General features: G+C 35.4%; 1 protein-coding gene and 1 long non-coding RNA gene across 3 annotated transcripts; one reads left to right on the top strand and one right to left on the bottom strand.

Moving 5' to 3' along the window:
* Window positions 1-1,595: 1,595 nt before the first annotated feature.
* LOC128231404 (uncharacterized) lies at window positions 1,596-6,656 on the bottom strand. The gene is made up of 3 exons (XR_008260363.1): window positions 6,555-6,656; window positions 2,410-2,531; window positions 1,596-2,167 (listed from the first exon to the last, which is right to left on the bottom strand). It is a non-coding gene; the product is annotated as an uncharacterized LOC128231404 (long non-coding RNA).
* On the top strand, window positions 6,608-23,058 carry LOC128231402 (1,4-alpha-glucan-branching enzyme-like). 2 transcript variants are annotated; one of them, XM_052944187.1, is made up of 16 exons: window positions 6,780-6,996; window positions 8,719-8,888; window positions 9,370-9,485; window positions 10,327-10,443; window positions 11,590-11,734; window positions 11,997-12,087; window positions 12,941-13,150; window positions 14,157-14,272; window positions 15,040-15,170; window positions 15,940-16,038; window positions 16,412-16,522; window positions 16,924-17,095; window positions 17,701-17,888; window positions 18,509-18,672; window positions 19,202-19,313; window positions 19,760-23,058. In XM_052944187.1, the coding sequence occupies exons 1-16, from the start codon at window positions 6,908-6,910 to the stop codon at window positions 19,805-19,807; spliced, it is 2,079 nt and encodes a 692-aa protein (XP_052800147.1). In that variant the 5' UTR covers window positions 6,780-6,907; the 3' UTR covers window positions 19,808-23,058. The 2 variants fall into 2 exon arrangements, with proteins under 2 accessions (XP_052800146.1, XP_052800147.1); XM_052944186.1 differs by lacking the exons at window positions 19,202-19,313; window positions 19,760-23,058 and adding an exon at window positions 6,608-6,648 and having other exon boundaries at window positions 6,889-6,996; window positions 18,509-18,703.
* Window positions 23,059-23,859: the final 801 nt, after the last annotated feature.

The following is a 23,859-nucleotide window of genomic DNA, read 5'->3' as shown; positions in this document are numbered from 1 at the left end:
GGGAAAGTTACAGCCCAGACACGAAAACCTATACTCTATGTCCTTATATGCAGCATTCCATTGTGAATAAACACTAAGTGTGACCTTGACCTAAGAGGTAGGGACACGGGTCTTACACCCGACACATCGTCTTGGTAATTCAAACACATGTGCCAAGTTATTTTATAATCTGTCCATAAATGGAAAAGTTACAGGCCGGACACGACAACCTATACTCTATGTCCTTATATGCAGCATTCCATTGTGAATAAACATTAAGTGTGACCTTGGCCTAAGAGGTAGGGACACAAGTTTTGCACGCGACACGTCGTCTTTATATGCCGAACACATGTGGCAAGTTATTTTAAAATCTGTTCATACAAGGAAAAGTTACAGCCCGGACACGACAACCTATACTCTATGTCCTTATATGCAGCATTCCATTGTGAATAAATACCTAAGTGTGACCTTGACCTTAGAGGTAGGGACACGGTTCTTGCACGCGACACGTCACCTTGGTATGCCGAACACATGTGGCAAGTTATTTTAAAATCTGTCCATACAAGGGAAAGTTACAGCCCGGACACGACAACCTATACTCTATGTCCTTATATGCAGCATTCCATTGTGAATAAACACTAAGTGTGACCTTGACCTTAGAGGTAGGGACACGGGTCTTGCACGCGACACGTCGTCTTGGTATGCCGAACACATGTGGCAAGTTATTTTAAAATCTGTCCATACAAGGGAAAGTTACAGCCCGGACACGACAACCTATACTCTATGTCCTTATATGCAGCATTCCATTGGGAATAAACACTAAGTGTGACCTTGACCTTAGACGTAGGGACACGGTTCTTGCACGCGACATGTCGTCTTTGTATGCCGAACACATTTGGCAAGTTATTTTAAAATCTCTCCATAATATTCTGAGTTATTGAGTCGGACGGACGGACGGAAAGACGGACGGTGCGATTTTAAAATGCCCACCTTCGGGGGCATAAAAAGTATTTGTTACTGCACCAATCCGATTTATTGAAATAATACACGAGCACTGAGCGTTCAATAGCTATCCTGTGTCAAGTGAATATTGTTTTAGTCTATCTGTATGATAGTTATTGCATGCAATGCAAGGATCCGCCAACTCGTAACCGTTCCGATAAGGGAGATCATGTTTAGACAAAACAAAAGAAAACACTCTCCAAATTGGTACACCATTTAAACAGCAACAGCGCAAGCAGTTATCAACGCGTATCAAGGGGCATAATTCTACAAGTATTTATGCCAGAGTGGTGACTCTTGTTACTTACATATGTATGTCATTTTGTTACAAATGTAATTAGCTTCATGCGTATATCTGGTACATTTTAAGATATTAAATTGCTTACAACCCAAATTAAACAAATTCCATGCCGCCGCCAATGAAAACGAGGACGTAAAGGCTTTAAATGAACATTATCACGGAAGAATCGACCGTCTACACTATATAACCTTTGTCGATCAACGCAAAATATACATTTATTTTTATTTTATTCATACAAAAAAATAGACTTTTGCTTTAAAATTACACTTTTAAAAGTAGAACAACATCTCTCTCAACAATGACAATAGGCAGCCAGCTTTGAACATTTATTTTCTGAAAGGCAACAATCGCACAACCATACAACATAGTCTGAGCTAAAACATCGAGTAAATGAATATAACATATAAAATATACAATTTCTTAAAATACCAACGAACTTTCAAAGTGAAACAGATATGTTTTAAACAATCCAGTACTTTTAGTACTTATATGATGAGTTGGCATCATGAAACGAGCGAAAAGGATGCTGATATGGTACATCATATATATGCAAATTCCACAGTCTCCCATTAACTACTAGACACAAGAAAATTTATGACATAAAATATTGGACTACAATTACAATGACACCCGCATTTGTTAATATAAAACAGCCATAATCAAACATAAAAAAATATAATTGAATGTGTCCGTCACGCATTTAGAATCAAAATTTGACACTTGTCACAGAGCAGTCCTTTCCGTTGACGTCACTACTTTCACGTGTTCCGAGCGAGACGTCATGGCGTCCTGACATGCAAACTCTTCCGGAAGTCTGGTGCTGCGATGGAGGGCGATGGCCGCGGCGTTCAAGCGGCTCATCTTGCCCGTACTGGCAGTCGGTGACTCTGTCTGTAAAATAGGTTAAACATCATTCTGTAAACACTATTTATTGTATAAAACTTATTACGATTTAATATTATATCAGCACTACCAAGTTTATTTATTCAAGAAAAATACGCCAGGAGACACTAAAATATTAAATCTGTTTCTCTGTACAATATACGTTCTTAAATATAAACATACATATGTAATGAGCATTGTAATTAATGTTCATAAAATGAATAAATTGTGAAATACAGCCGTACTTCTGTCTGTTTTCTGGCCATATCTGACACTGAAGACATTGTCGGTGACGGTCCTGATGCCGGGGACAACAGATCTTGCTTTTCCATGACCGCGACACTCCCTACATCATCACATGCTCCTCCTGCAAGAACGTACCACTAAAATCATGCGAACTGCTTCAAAAATATCAAATAAAACAATAGCATATATATATGTACTGGTACCACCGACTACTAACGCACTCAAACACACTCCTTGCTGAACGATATACGGTTTTACGATACCTGATAATAAATCGTCACCAAACTGAAGTATGTAATGCATTTATTAACAAGAAACGCCGCAATGCAACGAAACCAGGATTTTAATGATTGACAGAAGAACTTCAGCCTGTGTCTGTTTTTCTATTTTTAGTAACAGTGACCTTGACCCTAGGGACCCCAAATGCAATCCATTTAAAGGTATCCATAAACTCTTCCTTTATACCAAGTCAGGATATGTCAACCCTAACTAAAGTTATTCAGTTTCAACCATTTTTCTATTTTTAGTAACAGTGACCTTGACCTTGAATCTAGGGACCCCAAACGCAATCCCATGAAAGGTATCCATAAACTCTTCCTTTATACCTGCTTTGGTCAAGATATGTAGACCCTGTCGAAATTTATTCAGTTTCAACTGTTTTTTTTCTATTTTTAGTAACAGTGACCTTGACCTTGAATCTAGGGACCCCAAAACGCAATCCCATGAAAGTATCCATAAACTCTTACTATAGACCAAGTTTGGTCAAGATATGTCAACCCTAACTAAAGATATTCAGTTTGAACCATTTTTCTATTTTTAGTAACAGTGACCTTGACCCTAGAGACCCCAAATGCAATCCCATGAAAGGTATCCATAAACTCTTCCTATAGACCAAGTTTGGTCAAGATATGTCAACACTAACTAAAGTTATTCAGTTTCAACTGTTTTTCTATTTTTAGTAACAGTGACATTGACCTTGACCCTAGGGACCCCAAACCCAATCCCATGAAATGTATCTATAAACTCTTCCTGTACAGCAGGTTTACTCAAGATATGTCATCCCTAACTGAAGTTATTTAGTTTCAATCATTTTTCTATTTTAAGAAACAGTGACCTTGACCTTGATCCTAGGGACCCCAATCGCAATCCCATGAAAGGTATCCATAAACTCTTTCTATAGACCAAGTTTGGTCAAGATATGTCAACCCTAACTAAAGTTATTCAGTTTCAACTGTTTTTCTATTTTTAGTATCAGTCACCTTGTCCTTGAACTTAGGGACCCCAAACGCAATAACATAAAAGGTCTCCATAAACTCTTCCTATAGACCAAGTTTAGTCAAGATCTGTCATCCCTAACTAAAGTTATTCAGTTTCAACCATTTTTCCATTTTTAGTTACAGTGACCTTGACCTTGACCCTAGGGACCCCAAACGCAATCCCATGAAAGGTATTTATAAACTCTTCCTATTGACCAAGTTTGGTCAAGATATGTCAACCCTAACTAAAGTTATTCAGTTTCAACTGTTTTTCTATTTTTAGTAACAGTGACCTTGACCTTGACCCTAGGGACCCCAAACGCAATCCCATGAAAGGTCTCCATAAACTCTTCCTATGGACCAAGTTTAGTCAATGTATGTTATCCCTAACTAAAGCTATTCAGTTTCAACTGTTTTTCTATTTTTAGTAACCGTGACCTTGACCTTGACCTAGGTACCCATAAACTCTTTCTATAGATCAAATTTAGTTAAGATATGTCATCCCTAACTAAAGTAATTTAGTTTCAACCGTTTTACTATTTTTAGTAACAGTGACCTTGACCTTGACCCAAGGGACCCCAAACGCAATCCCATGAAAGGTCTCCATAAACTCTTCCTATAGACCAAGTTTAGTCAAGGTATGTCATCTCTAGCTAAAGTTATTCAGTTTCAACTGTTTTTCTATTTTTAGTAACAGTGACCTTGACCTTGACCCTAGGGACCCCAAATGCAATCCAATGAAAGGTACCCATAAACTCTTTCTATAGACCAAATTTAGTCAAGATATGTCATCTCTAACTAAAGTTATTCAGTTTCAACCGTTTTCTATTTTTAGTAACAGTGACCTTGACCTTGACCCTAGGGACCCCAAACGCAATCCCATGAAAGGTCTCCATAAACTCTTCCTATAGACCAAGTTTAGTCGAGGTATGTCATCCCTAACTAAAGTTATTCAGTTTCAACCGTTTTTCTATTTTTAGTAACAGTGACCTTGACCTTGACCCTAGGTACCCCAAATGCAATCCCACGAAAGGTACCCATAAACTCTTTCTATAGACCAAGTTTGGTCAAGATATTCAACCCTTACTAAAGTGATTCAGTTTCATAGGTGAGTTTGACGCCGCCCAGTATGTGAAAACCTGGTTAAAAATAAACCGTCTCCTGCCATTATCATGATTAACTCTTTTGATTAAGTCTGTAAAAACTAAAAAGAGAACACCGCAAGCAGGCCCCGAGTTCAACGTTTTTCCATTTTTCTCAGCCGTTCATAAGGCATAACATTTGTACTATGTTGCATGCGAAACATTTTGGACGTTTTTTATTTCATCTTATGACAAGGTTAGTTTTGCACGACAACGACAACAGCATGGCTACGACAGTTTCGAAAAAAACAACAGGCCAAAATTAATATCATACCTATTATTTCAATGGTTAGTTTTATTTAGATATTTTCATGTGATTAACACCTCTGTGACATTTGTGTGCAGTGCAACGGAACTTCCGTATACAAATCGTTTGGCCGAATATATACGAACACAGCCTCTAAAAACAGTACCTGTGTAGTGTAATTTGAGAAGTTTAAACTGAAGTATAAAGCTAAGATAAGAGCAGATTGTGGGTACGATTTATTTAGTTTTAATCGGTTCATTTAATATTTTAATTTATTAATGTTTTGGAAACTTTAAGAAGTTGTTGTAGTGTACGCGTAAACGTCTCTCGGGTTAATGTCTGCACGTATGTTTACAAGTAGTCCGTGTTTACATCTCCTACTGTTTAGGCATTATACCCAATGCTGTTGTTTTTCTCTCACCTTTTTTGAATGGGAACAGGTCCCTTAATATTGTAAAAATACCAACAATTTGTAAACTGGTGAATTTAACCCGACGGTCCTGTTTGGGTCACAAGGGGCATAGCATTTTAGGAGCCTGATATTGAATTTAAATATCTAATATTTGTTAATATATTTAAAAACAGCTCTGGCCAAGGATTATGAACTTCGAAAAACATGTGAAAAATATACTCTAGTGAGTCTCCAGAACTCGTTAAAAAGTCGCTTAGGCATACCGTGAACATATATATATATAAGGTGGTTTAATTCATGTATACAGTATACGACTACATGTACTAAGAAGTCGTTCAATAAACTTCCAAATAAGATTTAACCTGAAAGAAAATTTAGAAGAGATACAAAACAAAAACTGAACATGTTATGGTTGATCACAGTTTGAGTTTAATAAACTCAAGTGGAACCATTACATAAAATTTCAAAATATACCTTAGGGTAATGTAACTGGGAACTACATATCCAGTCACTAAAAACTGTGAATCCACAATAAGTCGTGATGGCTCACACGGCAGGGTCAAGCCTAGTAATGACTAGGTCAAGCCATGATGCAGCAATAGACGCAGGCAGACCATTATAAACAACAACAATGGAAATACTTTAGTCCAAATAATTGTACGTTGGTGGATATTTTGACCTTTTTTATATGACAAATCCATTAGGTATTAGAAGAATCTAGAAGACGTTTATTATTTTAGACTAAGAAATACTTCTGCTGGCTTATAGATCAGTACCCATATGAGGCTTCAAAGATGTATTATCCAGTTCGTCTTTATGAATGGAATTGTGACGATGGCATTTTGAATTATGATTGAACATAAATATCCCAATTAAAACGCCTTCAGCACGGGTAAACGTTAGAAATGTGCGTGATTGGTAAATATCCGGAAAGCTTGTCCGAATATTGAAAAACTAATGATCATGATAACAAAAGCATGAACAGCAGAAACAGGAAAATAAATCAGCAAAATTAAATAACATAATTAAGTTAAATATTAAGGGGTTAAAGATACTAGTTTTACACAACATAAACGATATTGCTCACTTCAAATGTTGACGGACGTTGACAATGTTGACAGCTGCTACCTCTTATAGTAGAGAGTATTAATAAGGGAGGTAAATTCCGCAGCCATTTGCCGGTGAGTGGAAATTTTATTTTGTCTTTTGAACAATAAGGAAACAGGAATCGAATAAGATTTATATTCATCTTAAACATATTCATTGGAAACTCGCAAATGCACGCTTCCGTTTTAGCTGTCGTTTTGAATCAATTTCCCAATATCATGCGTATTTTATGGCAGTGACCTTGACCCAGCATCTTAAATGTATATATATTGCAGCCAATTTTGAAGGTTGCACGCAGTTAGATATCATTGCAGTTTTCAGCACGCTGGAGCCATGTCATCTCAGATTGAAGTGCCACACATTGAAACACTGTTTAAGTTGGATGGATACTTGACAACTCATGAAGCGGAGATTAGGAGAAGGTAAGATAAATGTCATAAATTTGACTGACCAGTTAAAAGCTAATTACTGTCATGTCATTTTTTATGTTATTTTTTTTTGTACAAAAAAATATGTATGCATTTTTCATACATGTATTACTTAATATTTCTTAACCATCATATAACAATAGGGAATTATACATGTCATGTAATGTATACTTACATTCCACTTGCAGAGGTTTTTACAAAGTTTTGGGAATGGGGCTTGGGCTTTTCTGACAGTGAAAATGTGTCATTTTGACAAAATTTGGTAATTCCAATTTTGCCTAGAAATGAACATAGAAAAAATAAAGGAGAATTTGATAATGTTTTTTTTTCTTTACGAATTCCAAGTTTCCATACAAAAATGGGTTGTGGGGACCAATTCCTTTGATTTTTTTTCTAAGAATTGTGAATTTATATTGATTTTTGGAAAAAAGTAAATAGCATTGGGCATGGAGCGGCCCCACTTGGTAAAAAACCCCACTGCATTGTAATATTGTCATAGCCTTGGCTACGAAATTGTAGTATGTCTTGTTTATGGAATCAATGTTGATTGATGCAAAACTTTCATGCTCACAGGAAGTTTAAGATAGATCCATGGCTGAAATTTAGTGCGCTCAAAGGTTTCAAAAGCTTTGACTACATATCAAAATCTGCCATATTTTCTATGGCTTTTTATCATGTCAGTTTTCAAAGGTCAGTAACCCATGGCCTTATCTATAGCATGCCAAATATCAAACAATCAAAAGGCTATTTATAACTGAGTCATGGAGCCACAACTAGAGTTGGCCTTTGCGGTGTTTGATGGTCTACATGTTCATCATGATGTTCATACATGTGTACATGTAAAAACTTAAATGTTGGTAAAACATGTTTATAAACAATGTAATGTCATTATATGTTATATATTGATGTTCCGATGATCGATTATATTCGAAATTTGATTGGCTGGGCCATGAAATTGGCAACATTTGGTTATAATCGTTCATCGATTAAACCGGCGAGTTGTTTATCTTCTTTCCTCTTGTTATTTGTGTTCAGTTAATTTCCGCTAATTGTCTCCTTTGAGTCCATTTATATGTTCAGAGGTGTTCAGATGGCTTGGTTGAGTTGAACACAAAATAACAGGAGAAATGAAGAAAAACAACTCGCTAATTAAATCAATGATTGATTATAACCAAACGCAAGTAAATGTTTCAAATTAAGTCCAACATCAATGATTGCCTTTTGACCAAGTTAACACAACAAAGAAACCAAACTGTCGCAAGGAGCAATTTTGTGTAAAATTTTACGTATTACACAGAACTACGTACTGCAGAGGCAGGCTCACGCAAAGCAGCCCTTAAAATCTTGAACAGTTTTTATTTGTTTTACTTCAACTGACCAATTAAGTAAGGCTCACAAGAAGGGCATGTTGACACAAAAAGTGTTGAAACTGAGAATTAAAACCAATTTTCCAGCTGTACAAATTGACTGTGTCTTCAGTGCAGAATTTCATTGTGATCATTTTTCTTTTACTGATTGACAAGGTGATTTGTGAACAGTAGTATAATTTTGCACTCATGTCTCCACCAATGGCAACACTAGATGTATTCTAATGCTGACTGCTAAATCGATTTAGACAAACATCAACAAGTACTAAGTGATAATTTTTTCTTGATTCTTTTGTCCATACTACAAATGTATGTTGACCTTTATTGTTATGTTCTTGATTCTCTTCAGATATGGATGCTTCCAGAGCCTTCTTAAGCAGATAGATACAAATGAAGGAGGACTTGAGAAGTTTTCACGAGGATATGAGAATTTTGGGATCCACCGAACCCCAGATAATGGGATTCGTATGTTGGAGTGGGCGCCAGGCGCTGAAGGCATTGCACTTAGGGGGGACTTTAGTAAGTTTATTATTTAAGAAAATCATTGATCTCTCAGTCTACCTTGTGTCATTTTTATAGGCCTGTGGTCCTGTCTAATGTTACAGACCTATTATGGGAACACATGTGGCAGGTGGGCGTTGGATGGGTTGGATCTAAAACAGTTGATCGCTATCTAACTTTAGAAAATGAACACCAATGTTAATGAGCAATATAATATTATGTTGTTCAAGTTTTAAAACTAGCTGTGATGTCCCAGTCACCTTTAGATTTATGGCCCTTCAATTGGTGAAAATTTACAGAATTAACAATGTACACTCTCTAACTAAGGTCAGACAAAACATATTGGTAGTGAATGAATGTTAATCAAAAAGAAATAGCTTAAGATATTTTAATTTTGGCTTTTTTAACCATTAATTTCATAAGACTGCACAAATGTTTTAACAGTTTAAATATCAGAGTATAACTAGGAGCATATATTGAGTTTATGTTATGCTTTTAGATGGCTGGAATCAGACCCAGCACCAGTTCAAGAAGCTGGACTTTGGCAAGTGGGAGCTGGTTATTCCACCAAATGCAGATGGATCCTGTCCCATCAAACATAACACTAAAATCAAGGTAAAATAAAATATAAAGGTCACTGGCTTTTTACTTGCCGTTGGTTTGTATGGCCAAACAAATAATGTTCCGGTTAATGCTGATATTAAAGCAGGCTAGGTGGATAGGGGATTTTTATTTTTGAAAATTATTTGATTGTGTACGGAGTATGTTTATTGTTGATTTGTTAACATACACATACATACATCTTCCGACATAAATGTTACCGAAAAAGTAACCTTGTACAAGTAGTAGTTCCATGTGGTATATATTTAAAAATAAATAAAACAATTGCAACCCAACTCAACTTTATTTAGTGCAAATATATATATATATATATATATATATGTATATATATATTTGCACTAAATAAAGTTGAGTTGGGTTCTGACATTTACTGCTCATGTTCTCTTTAAAAGAGTTGTTACAGACTCAGTATTATGATTGCTTGACATGAAGACACTATGAATATATTATTGATACGATGTATCCATGCTCTGTTAAGTAAGAGTTATTCAAGAGAGTCAAAACATTTCAAGCCGAATTACCACTAGGATAAAACATAATTAAAATTTTGTTCATTCAAATTAAAAACATAAATTAGTTTGGATTTAATTTACAACAGGAAGTAGTGTCATCCTTGGCATTTATGAGTTACCGGTACTTCCATGTTTTCACTTGACTTAATAAAAAAACCTTTGTCCCTATCCTGCTTATATTTTTTATACCCCTGAACACAGAAATAATTATAGGCCCTATTTATGGAGAAAATAAAAGCAGTTTTTATGGCCTCATTTTTGTGGTTTAAAATAAACGCCTTTTGTCCTGAAACATGTTTTAAGATATCTTTCTTTTTCGTCAGTTGGTGATGAACACGAAAGCTGGTAAGCTGGAAGACCGTCTGTCTCCCTGGGCGATCCGTGTCACTCGGGAGGAGAAAGTTCCGGTCTACGACCAGGTCTTCTGGGATCCACCGCAGGTAAAAGATGCTTGTTTTCTGTGTTGTTTAGTTTAAACCTTTATATTTTATTCATATGTGAAAAAAAAGGTTTGTTGATTTATTTTAATAGAACTTATAATGAGAGCTCAGTGGTCACTTCAAACTGCTTATATTAATGACCTTCAGTGTTGGCTCTAATTATTAGTTTATTTTAATGAATTATTTTGTTTAGGGCTATTCCATTTCAACTTATAACCCACTTGGGAAGGCACTTCTATTTCTAAATTATGCCACCCCCCTACAGAAGGGAATTTACCCTTTTTGGGTCCAAATTAGGATCCAAATTTGGTGGGATCACCAGGGTAGAGGGATATTTAACTGATACAGCACTAGCAGTCGGAACACAAGCACTATCATCCAATTAAGGAATGAATTGCGGCGGTGATGTCATTGTCGGGGTATGAATGCAATTGGGCTGATCTAAGTGTGTGGAGTCCAAAGGACTCCACGCATACTTTGATCAGCCCAATTGCGTTCATATCCCCGATAATGACATCAACCCCGCAGTTCATTCCTTATGTTTACACCAATAGTTCATTATTTCATTTAAGAATTGTTAAAAAATACTTCGTTTCATTAAGGATAACCTTTCAGTAATCCTTTCTGACCCATTCTGTAAATAGAACGACCCGACTGTAACCGGAAACATTTTTTTTAAATGAAGTCACAATAACCCGGGAAAAGTCCAACCAATTGAAATCACTTTTAAACTTAGAACTGAAACACAACAATACGTTTAAAATATAATGACTTAACACTTTCTAAAATGTTGATTTATATTTTACGGCACCTGCTGACACAATGCAAACAATAACAAGATCAATTGTTTTCATGTATATTGTTATGCGATGAATTGCGATCCGAACATATCCAAAGATGTTGTGTTCATCGATCGATAAACGCAATTGCGGAAAAGCAGTTCATTTAAGGAATGGAAAATGAGGTGTAAATATTGAACAATAATCCTTTGGATAAAAGCCAGGGGTGTTCCCAATTCAAATGTTGTACTTTCCATATTGCTCTACCTTAAGCAACTAGCCCTAGACATCCAAAATTCACATATTTCTGTATCTGATATGTTAAATGTAATACATTTGAAAAATGTATGTGTGTATCTGCTTCCAGAAATACGTATTTAAGAACAAGCACCCAAGCAAGCCCACTAGTCTTCGCATCTATGAATGTCATGTGGGCATTGCCTCATGGCAAGGAAAAGTTGCCACATACCCAGAATTCACTAAGGATGTCTTGACACGCATTAAGTATCTTGGTAAGAAGTTTGAAGTGAGAAGTTTAAAAATGAGAAACTTATTAATTATTAGTGTTAGTATATATAAGTATGTTCATTAATCTCCTATTGATAACTCTCCTAAACATGTCATAATTAGAAGTAAACACTTCTTTTCTATATATTGTTACTTATTGTGGATTAATTATGACTGATTGAATATCATTTCTGAGGATAACAAAATTGTTAAAATTATATTCCCCATTCACTTTGTGCTTCTTATGGTTTATGGTTTGATTTTCAGGTTACAACGCCATTCAGCTGATGGCCATTATGGAGCATGCTTACTACGCTAGTTTTGGTTACCAAGTCACGAGCTTCTTCGCTGCATCCGGGTGGGTTGTCTCAATCTGATAAAAAAAAATCTATTTGGCTTTATACTTACACAAGTATCTGTTTTTAGACAAAAAAAAGTTTGAAGTATTGTCAAGGCATTGGTGTCATAGGTGGCGGCATCACTGACATAAAACATGCAAAATATAATACCTTGGCCAGGGTTGCGAATCTTTAAGGAACGAAGAGTTGCCTGTACATTTTTTTTTCTTAAGATGAACAACCAACAATAAGTATTACAATTTTTTATAAAAAAAATGTGTTTACCTTTATTATCGCCGTATGCGTGGTTCGGGGCACACCAAAGGAACATACCTTACTAACAGTTTTATATGATATTATCTTATGAGTAATGACTATAATAACTTAATACAACTTACTACTGCATAGACTATTTGTAAATATCTATACCATTTTAACCAAAAGCCATCCCATATGTTTGTAGATATTTATAAAAAGAGCTAGTTAACTTACTTTGGTAAATGAGTCAAGTAATATTTAACATAAGAAATAGAAGTTCCAAAAACATTATCCTCCAATTGCATTCTGTTATGGCTTTTTTTACGATTTTTAATGGAGCTTTATAACAAGTAAGAGATAAAAAGGTAACACACAGCTAATATAGAAAAATAGAATTAAAAACATAGCATATTTATAAAATGTTCTTGTACACAGTTAAAAGCTATATACTGCAATTTGTATATATAATATACATATTATATATACAGTATATTAAATCTGTTTTACAATTTTTGGAAGAAAGAAATATTCAGATTCTGGTATTTCATGACAAAAAAATCAACATTTCAGCCAAAAGCATTTTTTCAAACACTATTATTTTCTCCTTCATTGTAGTCGTTTCGGCACACCAGAGGAGCTGAAAGAGTTGATAGACACGGCCCACGGTATGGGAATAATTGTGCTGCTCGATGTCGTTCACAGCCACGCATCCAAGAATGTCGTTGATGGCCTCAATATGTTTGATGGGACAGACTCATGCTACTTTCATGGTGGGCCCAGGGGTATCCATGATCTGTGGGACTCGAGGCTTTTCAACTATACTGAGTAGGGCGATCAATTTTATTTCTTACTGGATTTTGAGACATTTCTTTGCAGCTATTTTATGACAAGACAATAAACAAAATACTGGCATATTACATTTAACTACTGACATTCTTAGATAGGTAATAATTCATATGGAACAACTGATGTCACAAAATAAATACAGTGGGCCTTTTTAAAGTAATAATACAGTCAGTTTGGGATCACAGTATCTCAGCCCTGACTTTGCTGTAGGTATCTGCCATTTGCAAGTAACAAACATGTAATAATAACATGGTATTTACTATAAGGTTGGTTTAGTTTATAATATTTTTTTGTGAAGACTACTGAAAGCTGATATGAATCAAACTTGCGTTCATTTCCTGGGTAGAAACAGTCCTAATGTCATTTTAAGAGGCCTGGAGAAAGTACCCGAAACCCACATTGACATGCTCAAAAGATTACTGTGAAATCATTAATGTTCGTGGTGCATTAATGTTCGTGGTTTTCGTGGGTTGGGTGATCCACGAATTCAAGATCCCACGAAATATTGACACTTCATTCCCTTTTTCAATTGCCATGTTTGTATGTTACGGAGGCCGCAGTACACATCGTAAATATCCGTCTAACTGTATATGTTACTATCATTGTTTTGTTAATATATTATATCAGCCTTTAACAAATAATAAACCAAATCATTTTAATGTGTTTTTATAAACCGAGTGACGTAGACAGCGGAAATCACGGGCCAGTGCGTGGAATGCAGTCGATCTAGGACGATCACAATTTCGATTATATATTTTTTTCAAAAACGAAAAACCACGAATTCAAGTACCCACGAAATTGTAATTTTTCGGCAAACCACGAAATTTCATGCCGACGAATATAAATGATTTCACAGTATACCAAAAAATAATGATTTATAGATGTATAAGCAGTGTATTATAGATATGTTCTTATTTAAGTTATTACACTGAAGTTGAACTGTGGCTGCGGCATTTTATTTTATTGTCCATGTGTCCATTTCTAGATGGGAGACCCTGAGGTTCCTGTTGTCCAATCTTCGTTGGTGGATTGAGGAATACCAGTTTGATGGCTTCAGGTTCGATGGTGTCACATCAATGCTCTACCACTCACACGGCATGGGTAATCAATACACATTTTCAATTCAGCTTGATTTCAAAGAAACAGTTTATGTATAGTTATAACCTTGTCCTATCTTCGGTATCGTTCTGAAAAGTGTGAATATTTGTCTTTTTATCAAAAGCTGATATTTAGCACATGTTTATAAATACAAATAAAAGAGACATATATAATGTGTAGAAACACTCATAAATATGGCTTTGATAATATAATTAAGTTTTGTCCTATTGACCACTTAGAAAAACTGATTTGTCATGATCAGTAAATGACCCTATTGATTTGGGGTCAAAGGTCAAGGTCATGGTAACTTGACTTGAAATATTTTGGGTGCTTATGTTCCGATTGATAACTTCTAAATGACTCTGTGTAGAGACTTCAAACTTGTTATTCTCATTGGTAATGGTCAGTGGACAACCTCTGTTTGTGGATCAAAAGGTTAAAGGTCAAGAAATTTGCGGAATTATAGTTTTGAACATGTGTTTAAATTAAATGTGTTAAGTTTGCCTCGTGTCACAAATTCAATTTGAATTGATGTTTCAATCAAGAGTCAAACAATCGTTGTTGTTAGTGACCAGTCAAACTATTTGTTTGTAGTCTTTACTTAGCATTATTATTCATTTGGAAAAGCAATTGAACTATACACATGTTGATAGGATGGGGTCATAGAGTGCTGCATTCTTGTTTTATAGAAAACACTGTTTATAATAAACCAACATCTCATCTTGTACTTCGATGCATTATTTGTTACTTATCATATTATTACAATGCAGGGCACGGGTTCAGTGGAGATTACAATGAGTATTTTGGTTTGAACACGGACACGGAATCCCTCACGTACCTGACCACGTCCAACCACATGCTACACTCCCTCTATCCAGACTTCATGATCACCATTGCAGAGGTGGGTGTAGAATCATGAATAAATACTGCTGTTGTATTTTTTAACACATATGTAATGATAACCATTGTGGAGGTAAGAAAAAACTGCTCTATGTTCTGATTAGTAAATTATATTATTTGAACAGAATCTTGGACAAAATGACAATATGTTGACTAGGTAATAAGTTAATTTTATTCAGAAAACAAAATCAGTCATAAGTTTAACACCTGTTTTGCAAAAATCGGACGTGGGCCATAAAATCAGGTTACGTGACTCATATATAGAAACTTATATGTGGAATCGTGGGTTGTTAAAAGGGATACTGTAAATTAAAGGGCTTAACTTGTGTGATTGTGAACCTCTTCTGAGGCAATGATTTGCATGTTATAAAAAGATGTGTAAGCTCTTAATAACAAGGTCAGCACAACCATACCATACTCTGTAATGTTTTATGATGGCCAGATAAATAATATTCACTTTACTCTCTCGAATATTTAAATCATATGAACATTGAAACAATATTTTCTTCTCTTGAATGATTTTCGTCTTGTCTTTTTGAAGAAAGTATTGTCATAGCCTTGACGTCATGGCAGTGGTGCCTTAACGCAATTTTTTAAACATGGCCATAGCTCATAAACTGTTCAAGATATTTAAATGAAACTTGGTACATATGTTGCCAGAAGCAATACACTTAGGTACAAGGCCTGTAACTCTCACTTGACAATAGTTGTTGCCCCTGTGTTGGCGCACTTGTTTATATTGGGATAATGTTTGTTTTCTTTATCTGAAGGATGTGTCTGGAATGCCAGCCCTGTGCCGTGGAGTTACAGAGGGAGGGGGAGGCTTCGACTATCGCCTAGCTATGTCCCTCCCCGACATGTGGATCAAGGTCAGTATGTGTTCAAATCCCATGATTGATCATCTGGGACATATCGGAACCATAAAATGTGCAGGCTCTTCCTTTCTGGAGATTCTTGGGGAATGCTGCCCTGTGAGAACGTTTATTCTAGACTCTTTATGTGCTTTGGAAAAAATTAAAGCATATCGTAGACTAGATGTATAATGTATGTTTAGGCTCAGATCTAGTTTTAGCAATCCGCAGTACTTTTCAAAGATTTGTTTGCTGATATATGGTGTTTACTCTAAGACTGAGGTTCTAAATTTTTCACCATGTATCATATAACGTAAAATAGTTCAAATTTCTATATGATTTACTTCTGTGAATGAAAAGATGTGATAACATTTTTGTCCTGTTTCCACAGACTCTGAAGGAGAAGTCAGATGACGACTGGGACCTTACCAACATTATTCACACTCTGACTAACCGCCGCTACACAGAGAAATGTATAGCTTACGCTGAAAGCCATGATCAGGTACAGATATAAAGATCAAAAGCATTTACATGTGTATCATAGCTCTGGTTAAACCAGCCATTAATTCAGTAAATTTGTTTGCGAAAAACGTTTTCTGCTTGGTTCCCCGCTTGCAGTGTATGTGTTGTGTTGCAACAGGGATACAAAACAAAATATTTTGCTTACGTTTTGTAAATGCTCGCCCTACTGATCGCATTTCTGGATTGTTAAAACATCTAGCCTATAAACTTATAAGAATCTTACTGATGTCTGTTGCTAATGTAGAAACCAGTACTGGAGTACATTTAAAGAGTCTATGGGAAAGTGTCTAATGTGGAGCTCAAACCCACGATATCTTGGTTGATAAGCAGACACTTTTACCACTATGCCACTCCACCTGTACCCTCCATTGTTTATTTCAGGCCCTGGTGGGTGACAAGACGCTTGCTTTCTGGCTGATGGACAAGGAGATGTACTCCCACATGTCTGAGTTGTCCCCACCCTCCATTGTTGTTGACCGTGGTATGGCCCTTCACAAGATGATACGCCTCATCACCATGGGGCTCGGAGGGGAGGGATATCTCAACTTTATTGGTAAATAATACAGATAAGTTGAGATCATCATAAGTTTTCACTAATTACAGAAAACAAAAGCAAGGAATACTACTACACTGTAATCATAACTCAATGCATGAACAATCTGTCAGCTTTGCCGGCAAAAAGAAAAGAAATTGCTTAACTGCGCTCTTAAAAGTGCTCTTATTATAATTAGTTAAAACATCATAAGGCCAAAAGTACATTTGGTAAGTGTAACCCAACCCTACCTACGAAATAGGCGCTGACCCTATCCTTTTGATAGTCAGGTCGTAAAAAAAATAATTTTTTTTTAATATATATATATATATATATATATATATTTTTAAGTGTGTGTTTCAATATGTAGTTCAAAACCTTTAAAGCTTTATACAGAAGATAACTTTAACACCATTCTTCAATGATGACACTAATGTCCTTATTTTAGGCCAAATAAAAAAAAAATGAAAAGCCTACATGCACCTACCCTACCTGTTTTTGAAAAGGATGCAACAATATCCAATCGAAATTTTTCATGAACACATGTTCAGTTTATATTAATAATTGACTGTTTGGTTTTAGTGATTTTAATGTTTTGTTTTATATACAATCATTGCATTCTGCAGGAAATGAGTTTGGTCATCCAGAGTGGCTGGACTTTCCCCGCGTTGGGAACAACGAGAGCTTCCACTACTGTCGACGACAGTGGAACCTCGTAGATGACAACAACCTCAAGTACAAGTATCTGTACAACTTTGACCATGATATGCAGCATCTGGAGGCTGCATATGGCTGGCTGGCTCCAATGGCACAAGTAAGCTGTCTCTTATAAGCTGATTGGTTTATGGAAGAAAAGAAGTGAAGGTTTGTGTCTTGGGCGCCGGTGCTGTCACCAAATCTTAATTGGCCTCATGACCTAAGCTTCATTATAGAAATTGAAGATCATTGTCGTTTGCTCCACAGCACTTCCTTATTAAAAGGACTATGTGTGATTATGTAAAAATATATGAGGGGTGTCCGGAAAGTTTTGAGACTGCATTCATAAAAGAATTACCACTCATAGGATGCATTTCAAATTTTATCAGCTGTCAATTGTATCTAATATAAACAAATCCTGAAAGTTTCAACAATATACTGTAAAGTGAACGTATACAACAAACATTGCAAAAAGTACAGGTTATATAGGCTTTACAGTTCAGCTTAAAGTAAATACATGTACCCCTGACCATTGACCCTGCACAAACTAGTAAAAATAATAGAAAAAAGACTTTCTACTTTCCTACCTTTTGGACAGATATTTTCTTCACTTTTCTTTCCCTGCTTATGTCCCATAGATTGTGGCAGCGGTTTCTGACAGTTTGTACATTATTTTTTGCTTTTTCTGGTTTATCTATTTATTCCGTTAACAAATACACATGAATGATGTTGTTACAGCAATATGTGAGCAGGAAAAACCAGGGGGACAAGGTCGTGGTGTTTGAGAGGGTGAACAAGTTGCTGTTTGTCTTCAACTTTCATCCAACTAACAGTTACACTGACTACAAGATCGGAGTCAACACTCCTGGCAAATATCCTTTGCACTTGTCTGGAAGCACTAAGTCAGAGTCAAATTGATATAATAAGCATAAAGGGGTAAATCCTTAAGTTATAGTCAAAAACTCCTGGTAGATATTGACAGGACTTTGCAAAAACAGCAATTCTTCTCAGAATATAGAATAACCTAAAATGATGAGTATATTTCCAAGACACCGCCAGGATTAATATTGCCACAAGCCCAGACTCAAGGGTGTTATATGTCAAATGCTTGTCAGGCTAATTTTATTAACAATTATTTGCTGATTTTTAAAGGGACTCCTTCACAGATTTTATTTTGGCAACATTTTTCTTTTTATTTGTTCAAATAGTGTTATTTACCTTGAACCAGTCCCTTTCAAACCAAAAAGGAATGTAAGGACTTGGGTTCGTTGTTTGGAATCTAAATGCTTATGACTAAAATTATACGTTGTTGTCAAAGACCTTAAATATGTTTTAAATGCAAAAATATGCTACTGTTCATTAATGGTCTTCAAATTATCATCTAAAAATTATACGTCATGTTATTGGACCTTGACCAATGGTTAAGTATAGGATGGTTCTGGACACAGATTCGGGGGCATATGGCGGTCACAAACGGCTTGACCATAATACGGACTTCTTCACCTTCAACGAGTCCTGGGATGACCGATATCATGCACTTATGGTAATTATTGCCCCTTTACAGTAAAAATGGGGCACTCAGGGGCACTCATGGTAATAATGGGAATCTCATGGTGATGATGGGGCACTCAATGTTATTATGAGGCACCAAATGTAATAATGCAGTACCTATGATAATATTGGGCTCTCATGGAAATATTCAGCCTCTCATGGTACGGATGGGGCTCTTATGGTTGTGATGGGGCACTCTTAATAATGAAGCACCCATTGTAATGATGGTGTACCCATGTTGCTATTGGGGCTCTCATGCAAATGTTCGCTCCGTGTCACATTTGTTTATCTGTCTGTAGTTGTTAATTTCATTTAAATACAGGTAATCTATAACTACATTGGCTCTCCTTTTTATTGACTTTATGGAACGTTTTTTAGGTATATAAACCACATGTTCATGCATGTCTAATACTTGTGTTGTTGTTGTTGTTTTTTCAGGTGTATATCCCAAGTAGGACAGCCTTTGTGCTTGCCTTACAAGATTGAATGGTTCTACTTGTATTGGTAAAAAGGTCCATCCTAGACTGGTCGCTTGTACATAGTTATGCTGGCAACGGATTGAAAACAAATCGTAGACTGTGATGTTTTGGCGATGTTGTGTGTAACCAACACAAATTTATGACTATTGAATGAAAGCGTTACACATACACATGTTTTAAAATATGTTAATTAAATTGTTAACAGTCTCTAAGACAAAATTTTAGATGTTGTAAAAAATCATGTACGGGTCTGGATTCTCAAAATCAAGCAAGAGGGTTTTTTTCCATATTCTTGAATCATATACTAGTACATTGTTCTTTCTGAAAAGTAAAATACTACTATGCTCTAGGATAACTAATGTGAGAATATTTGTGGTTTTGTAGATAAATATTAATGTAATTCAGTTTCGTTTTGTGGGTGCCTTTAAGTAACCTTGCTTTAAAAAGTGTCTAGTCACTTAAAAATAATACAATTACATATTAGAGATGAGCATTTTATCAATAAACACAAATATCATGTCATTCTTTTGCCAATATTGTTTCTTTTCATCTACTGTTCGTGTTGTTCTGCCTAAACGCTTACTGCAAAGAAATGATATAGTCATCCAGTGGTTTATTTGAGTTTTTTTAACACCAAGTGTTCAATGAAAGGATTTGGCATTATTAATTTGCATTATTGAATTTACTTTTTAATATTCTTAATTTTGTTAGCTTTTGATTCATTTTGATGTAGCTTTTTAACGAAACTTATTTTTCCTAGAAAAGTGCCATAGGTTTGGTGATTTTTTTAGCGCAGCCGTCCAAAGCTATCTTTAATATTTCCATATACTTTGAAACTGTTCAAGATATTAACATTTAACTCGGTACACAGTTCATTATGACAAGACTCTGAATAGACATATGGAACTAAGGCCCATAACTCTTGGCCATAATGTTACATGTACTTGAGTGATGCTCCTTGATCAGACAGGAGCCAGCATTGACCTCCCCTTGTGGTGCTCTAGTTTCAAACTTGTATAACTTGTATAGTGTGATAGAAATTAAAGCTAATGCAGTACTAGAACAATACATACATTGCAATGTAAATATATACAGCAGACATTGGTGCCATTTCTGAAGACATAGTGTAACTTTACTATACATGTAATTTGGTTGTTTAAAGCACAAATTATTGTTGTAAATTTAGGTATAAATGTAGGTTGTTGTTTCAAGCTCAAAATGTCATTAAGGATGTGCAAACTATTCTACCATGCATACATATTTTAAAAACAAACTAAAATGTATTAAAAACATTATTATACTGTTCTCATAGATCCCAACTTAAGAGTGTTCGGAATCTGCATGGACATTTACATGTACGCTATAAGTGTTGGTAGTGTCTGTTCTGTATTATTATAAGGTGGGTTTTGTAATGATATAATTTGATTGCACAAAGTGAGACACACATTAATTGTATGCTTATGTGTGTACTGCATGTTTTAATGTATACAAGATGTTTTAATACTGTTGTTACGGTTATAAAATCTCACTAATAAATTAAGCTTTGAAAATGCCAAAACATTGTGTTCATCTTTATACATTTAGATATAAATGTCAGGATGTTTTGTCTAGAGTAGACTAATCTATACACTATATTAACTTAAGCTATTAGTATTGAAAGCATATAACCTGTATTGCATATTGAGGAATGAAAGTTTCCATATACGGACATTGTCACATGGGGATGTCTTCTATAATACATACTGGGAGTGAAGAACAAATCCCCCCTCCCCCCGTGGCCGTGCAACCCGCAGGCAAAATTCCTCCACTTTTTTCAAATCTTGATGAAATCCGACTCACATGCTGTAAAACGAAGTTTTATGTTGTTTTTGGAAGAAAGAAATAATGTAAGCTGTAATTATGGATCTATTATACACTACATACTATGTATGGAAAATAACGTTTGAAAACTGAAAGAAAGGTTGAATGTCATAGTAGGGGATTTTGTCCAGGTGGTGAAATTTTGTCTAGGAGGGGGATTTTGTCCTGGAGGGTAAAGTTTGTCTGCCTCGCGGGTTGAGATTTCTTTACTGGGCTCATTTGCTGATGATATACATGTATATGATAATTTTTAACTTGAGTGCTTGTATACGTGTATTAAATGTATGTTGCCGATTATGGGTATTAAAATTCTCGTTAATATTAAAACACTTAAAAGACGATTTCATTATATTGAAATCTTAAATTGATTTTGGTAAATGTCTTTAATACATCGGGTTAATGCTAAATATTTGTTGATTATCCCATTTTAATTTTCTACAAACTCTTGCACATGTGAAATTGCATACAAACTTGTTAGACATTCAACTATTCTCCCTGGATTACAAAAGACATTCGTCATTGACAACTATAACAATTTTATGCTTAAAAACATTATTGGAGAAACGAATCTGTTAGTGTTTAATTATTTTATGGCATTTTATTGACATGAGATTTGGCGATATAGATTATTGTTATTTTATCATAATATGGAGATTATCTAGATATTTATACCACGCACAAGGAATAAGTAACCGTTTTTAATTCACAGTATTTAGGAAAGTGTAATAAAGATTGTGAATTTGGAATATTTGTTCTAATAACTTTTTTGTATTGAACATAAACTGTGGTTTCGAATATTTGTGTGGGAAGCGATGTCAACCCCCAGATTGCCAGTTATAGAGGCGGGGTAAGAAACTATTTTATTTATTTTAATTGGTTTATTATGCCTTCAAAGAAGCGGGGATTGATTGTTTTGCACATGTCCGTCTGTCCGTCCGTACACCAAACCATGTCGGATTGATAACTAGAGAACGCTTAGTAAGATCCTCAAACTTGGTAGGGAGGTTGGGCATGACCATGAAATACATTGACCATTGTCGTATCATTAAAAGCATACTGGCTACCACTTCAATTGACCCCTAAGCAGCTGCATGTATATCTGTACAACGTGCAGTGTCCTATTCTTAAATCTTTATTAACCATCGAACTAATTCACTGCTATCCGGGGGAGGATTTCTTCCTTTTTTTCGAAACAATCAAAGAAGGTTTCCTAATTTATATATTTGACACAATAATAGAGTTTTTTCCTTTTTAGATGTTACGAGATAGCATTTAATGAGGGTTTTGACAGTAACCAACGATTTACTGTCAATGAAAGATTTACACTGTCTATACTGTCTATATTTTTATGTAGATATAACTATTTCAACTATTAAATAGCTGTCAGATGAAAGATGATCGCAATAGCTTTGTTTTATTTAGCACCAAGTTGCATGTGTTTGAACGTTATTGTTAGGTAAATACTGCCATAACATCGTCAATTTGATTTCACCATAGCAAGTGTCGAATCAATAGACGTTGAAATTGAATGGGAAGAATAAATTTTGGAGAGGGGCGCTCCCGGCGCGCGCCCCCTTCTATTTTTTCCAATTTAAACCATTTATTCAGTTTTTATTTTAAATACCAAAAGCGTCACAGAAAGGAAAGAAAACCATGTCAAAAAATCTTAAAGCAACATATTTGATCACCATTTTAAATCATTTCATTATTAGAATACTGCCTACATTTTCAGCCAATGAAATTGCAAATACGATACACTCGCTCCGCCCATTCTTAATCATTTAGATTGCAATTCATGTCATCCAACTATTACCAATTACTTAATAAATATAAATAAATTATTTAAAAGCCCCTCTTCCCTCCCCCTCTAACGCGAAACGCTGGAACCGCCCTTGGATCTTCAATCATTGGTGTTAAATAACATGCAGCTTTAATTACAGTGATAAATTGTAGTCTCCGTGTGGTGGAGGAATATTTAACTTACACTATTTATAACCCTCATAATAACTCAGGTGTTTTTGTAAATGAAACAGACCTGTCACAGAAGAGATCAGATATCCGCCCTGTGTGTGACAGCATCGCGCAGAAAAAAAACAAACTCGTTTTTGTTCTAATCCTCTTTTGGACAGCTTCGATGGTGCACTCATGTGTTCCGCCATTCAGTCGCTCTGAACTTAAGTTTGGTTCATTGTGTTCACA

Source organism: Mya arenaria, chromosome 4 (genome assembly GCF_026914265.1).
Source record: "Mya arenaria isolate MELC-2E11 chromosome 4, ASM2691426v1".
NCBI classification, from domain to species: Eukaryota; Metazoa; Mollusca; class Bivalvia; order Myida; family Myidae; genus Mya; species Mya arenaria.
The sequence above is the reverse complement of the archived record's forward strand: the minus strand, read 5'-3'. Positions and strand labels throughout refer to the sequence as shown.

Coding starts and splice junctions, on each gene's coding strand:
- LOC128231402 (XM_052944187.1), top strand. CDS start 6,908: ATGTCATCTCAGATTGAAGTGCCACACATTGAAACACTGTTTAAGTTG. Junction 11,735..11,996: donor GACACGCATTAAGTATCTTG/GTAAGAAGTTTG, acceptor TTTGATTTTCAG/GTTACAACGCCATTCAGCTG. Junction 13,151..14,156: donor AGGCTTTTCAACTATACTGA/GTAGGGCGATCA, acceptor GTCCATTTCTAG/ATGGGAGACCCTGAGGTTCC.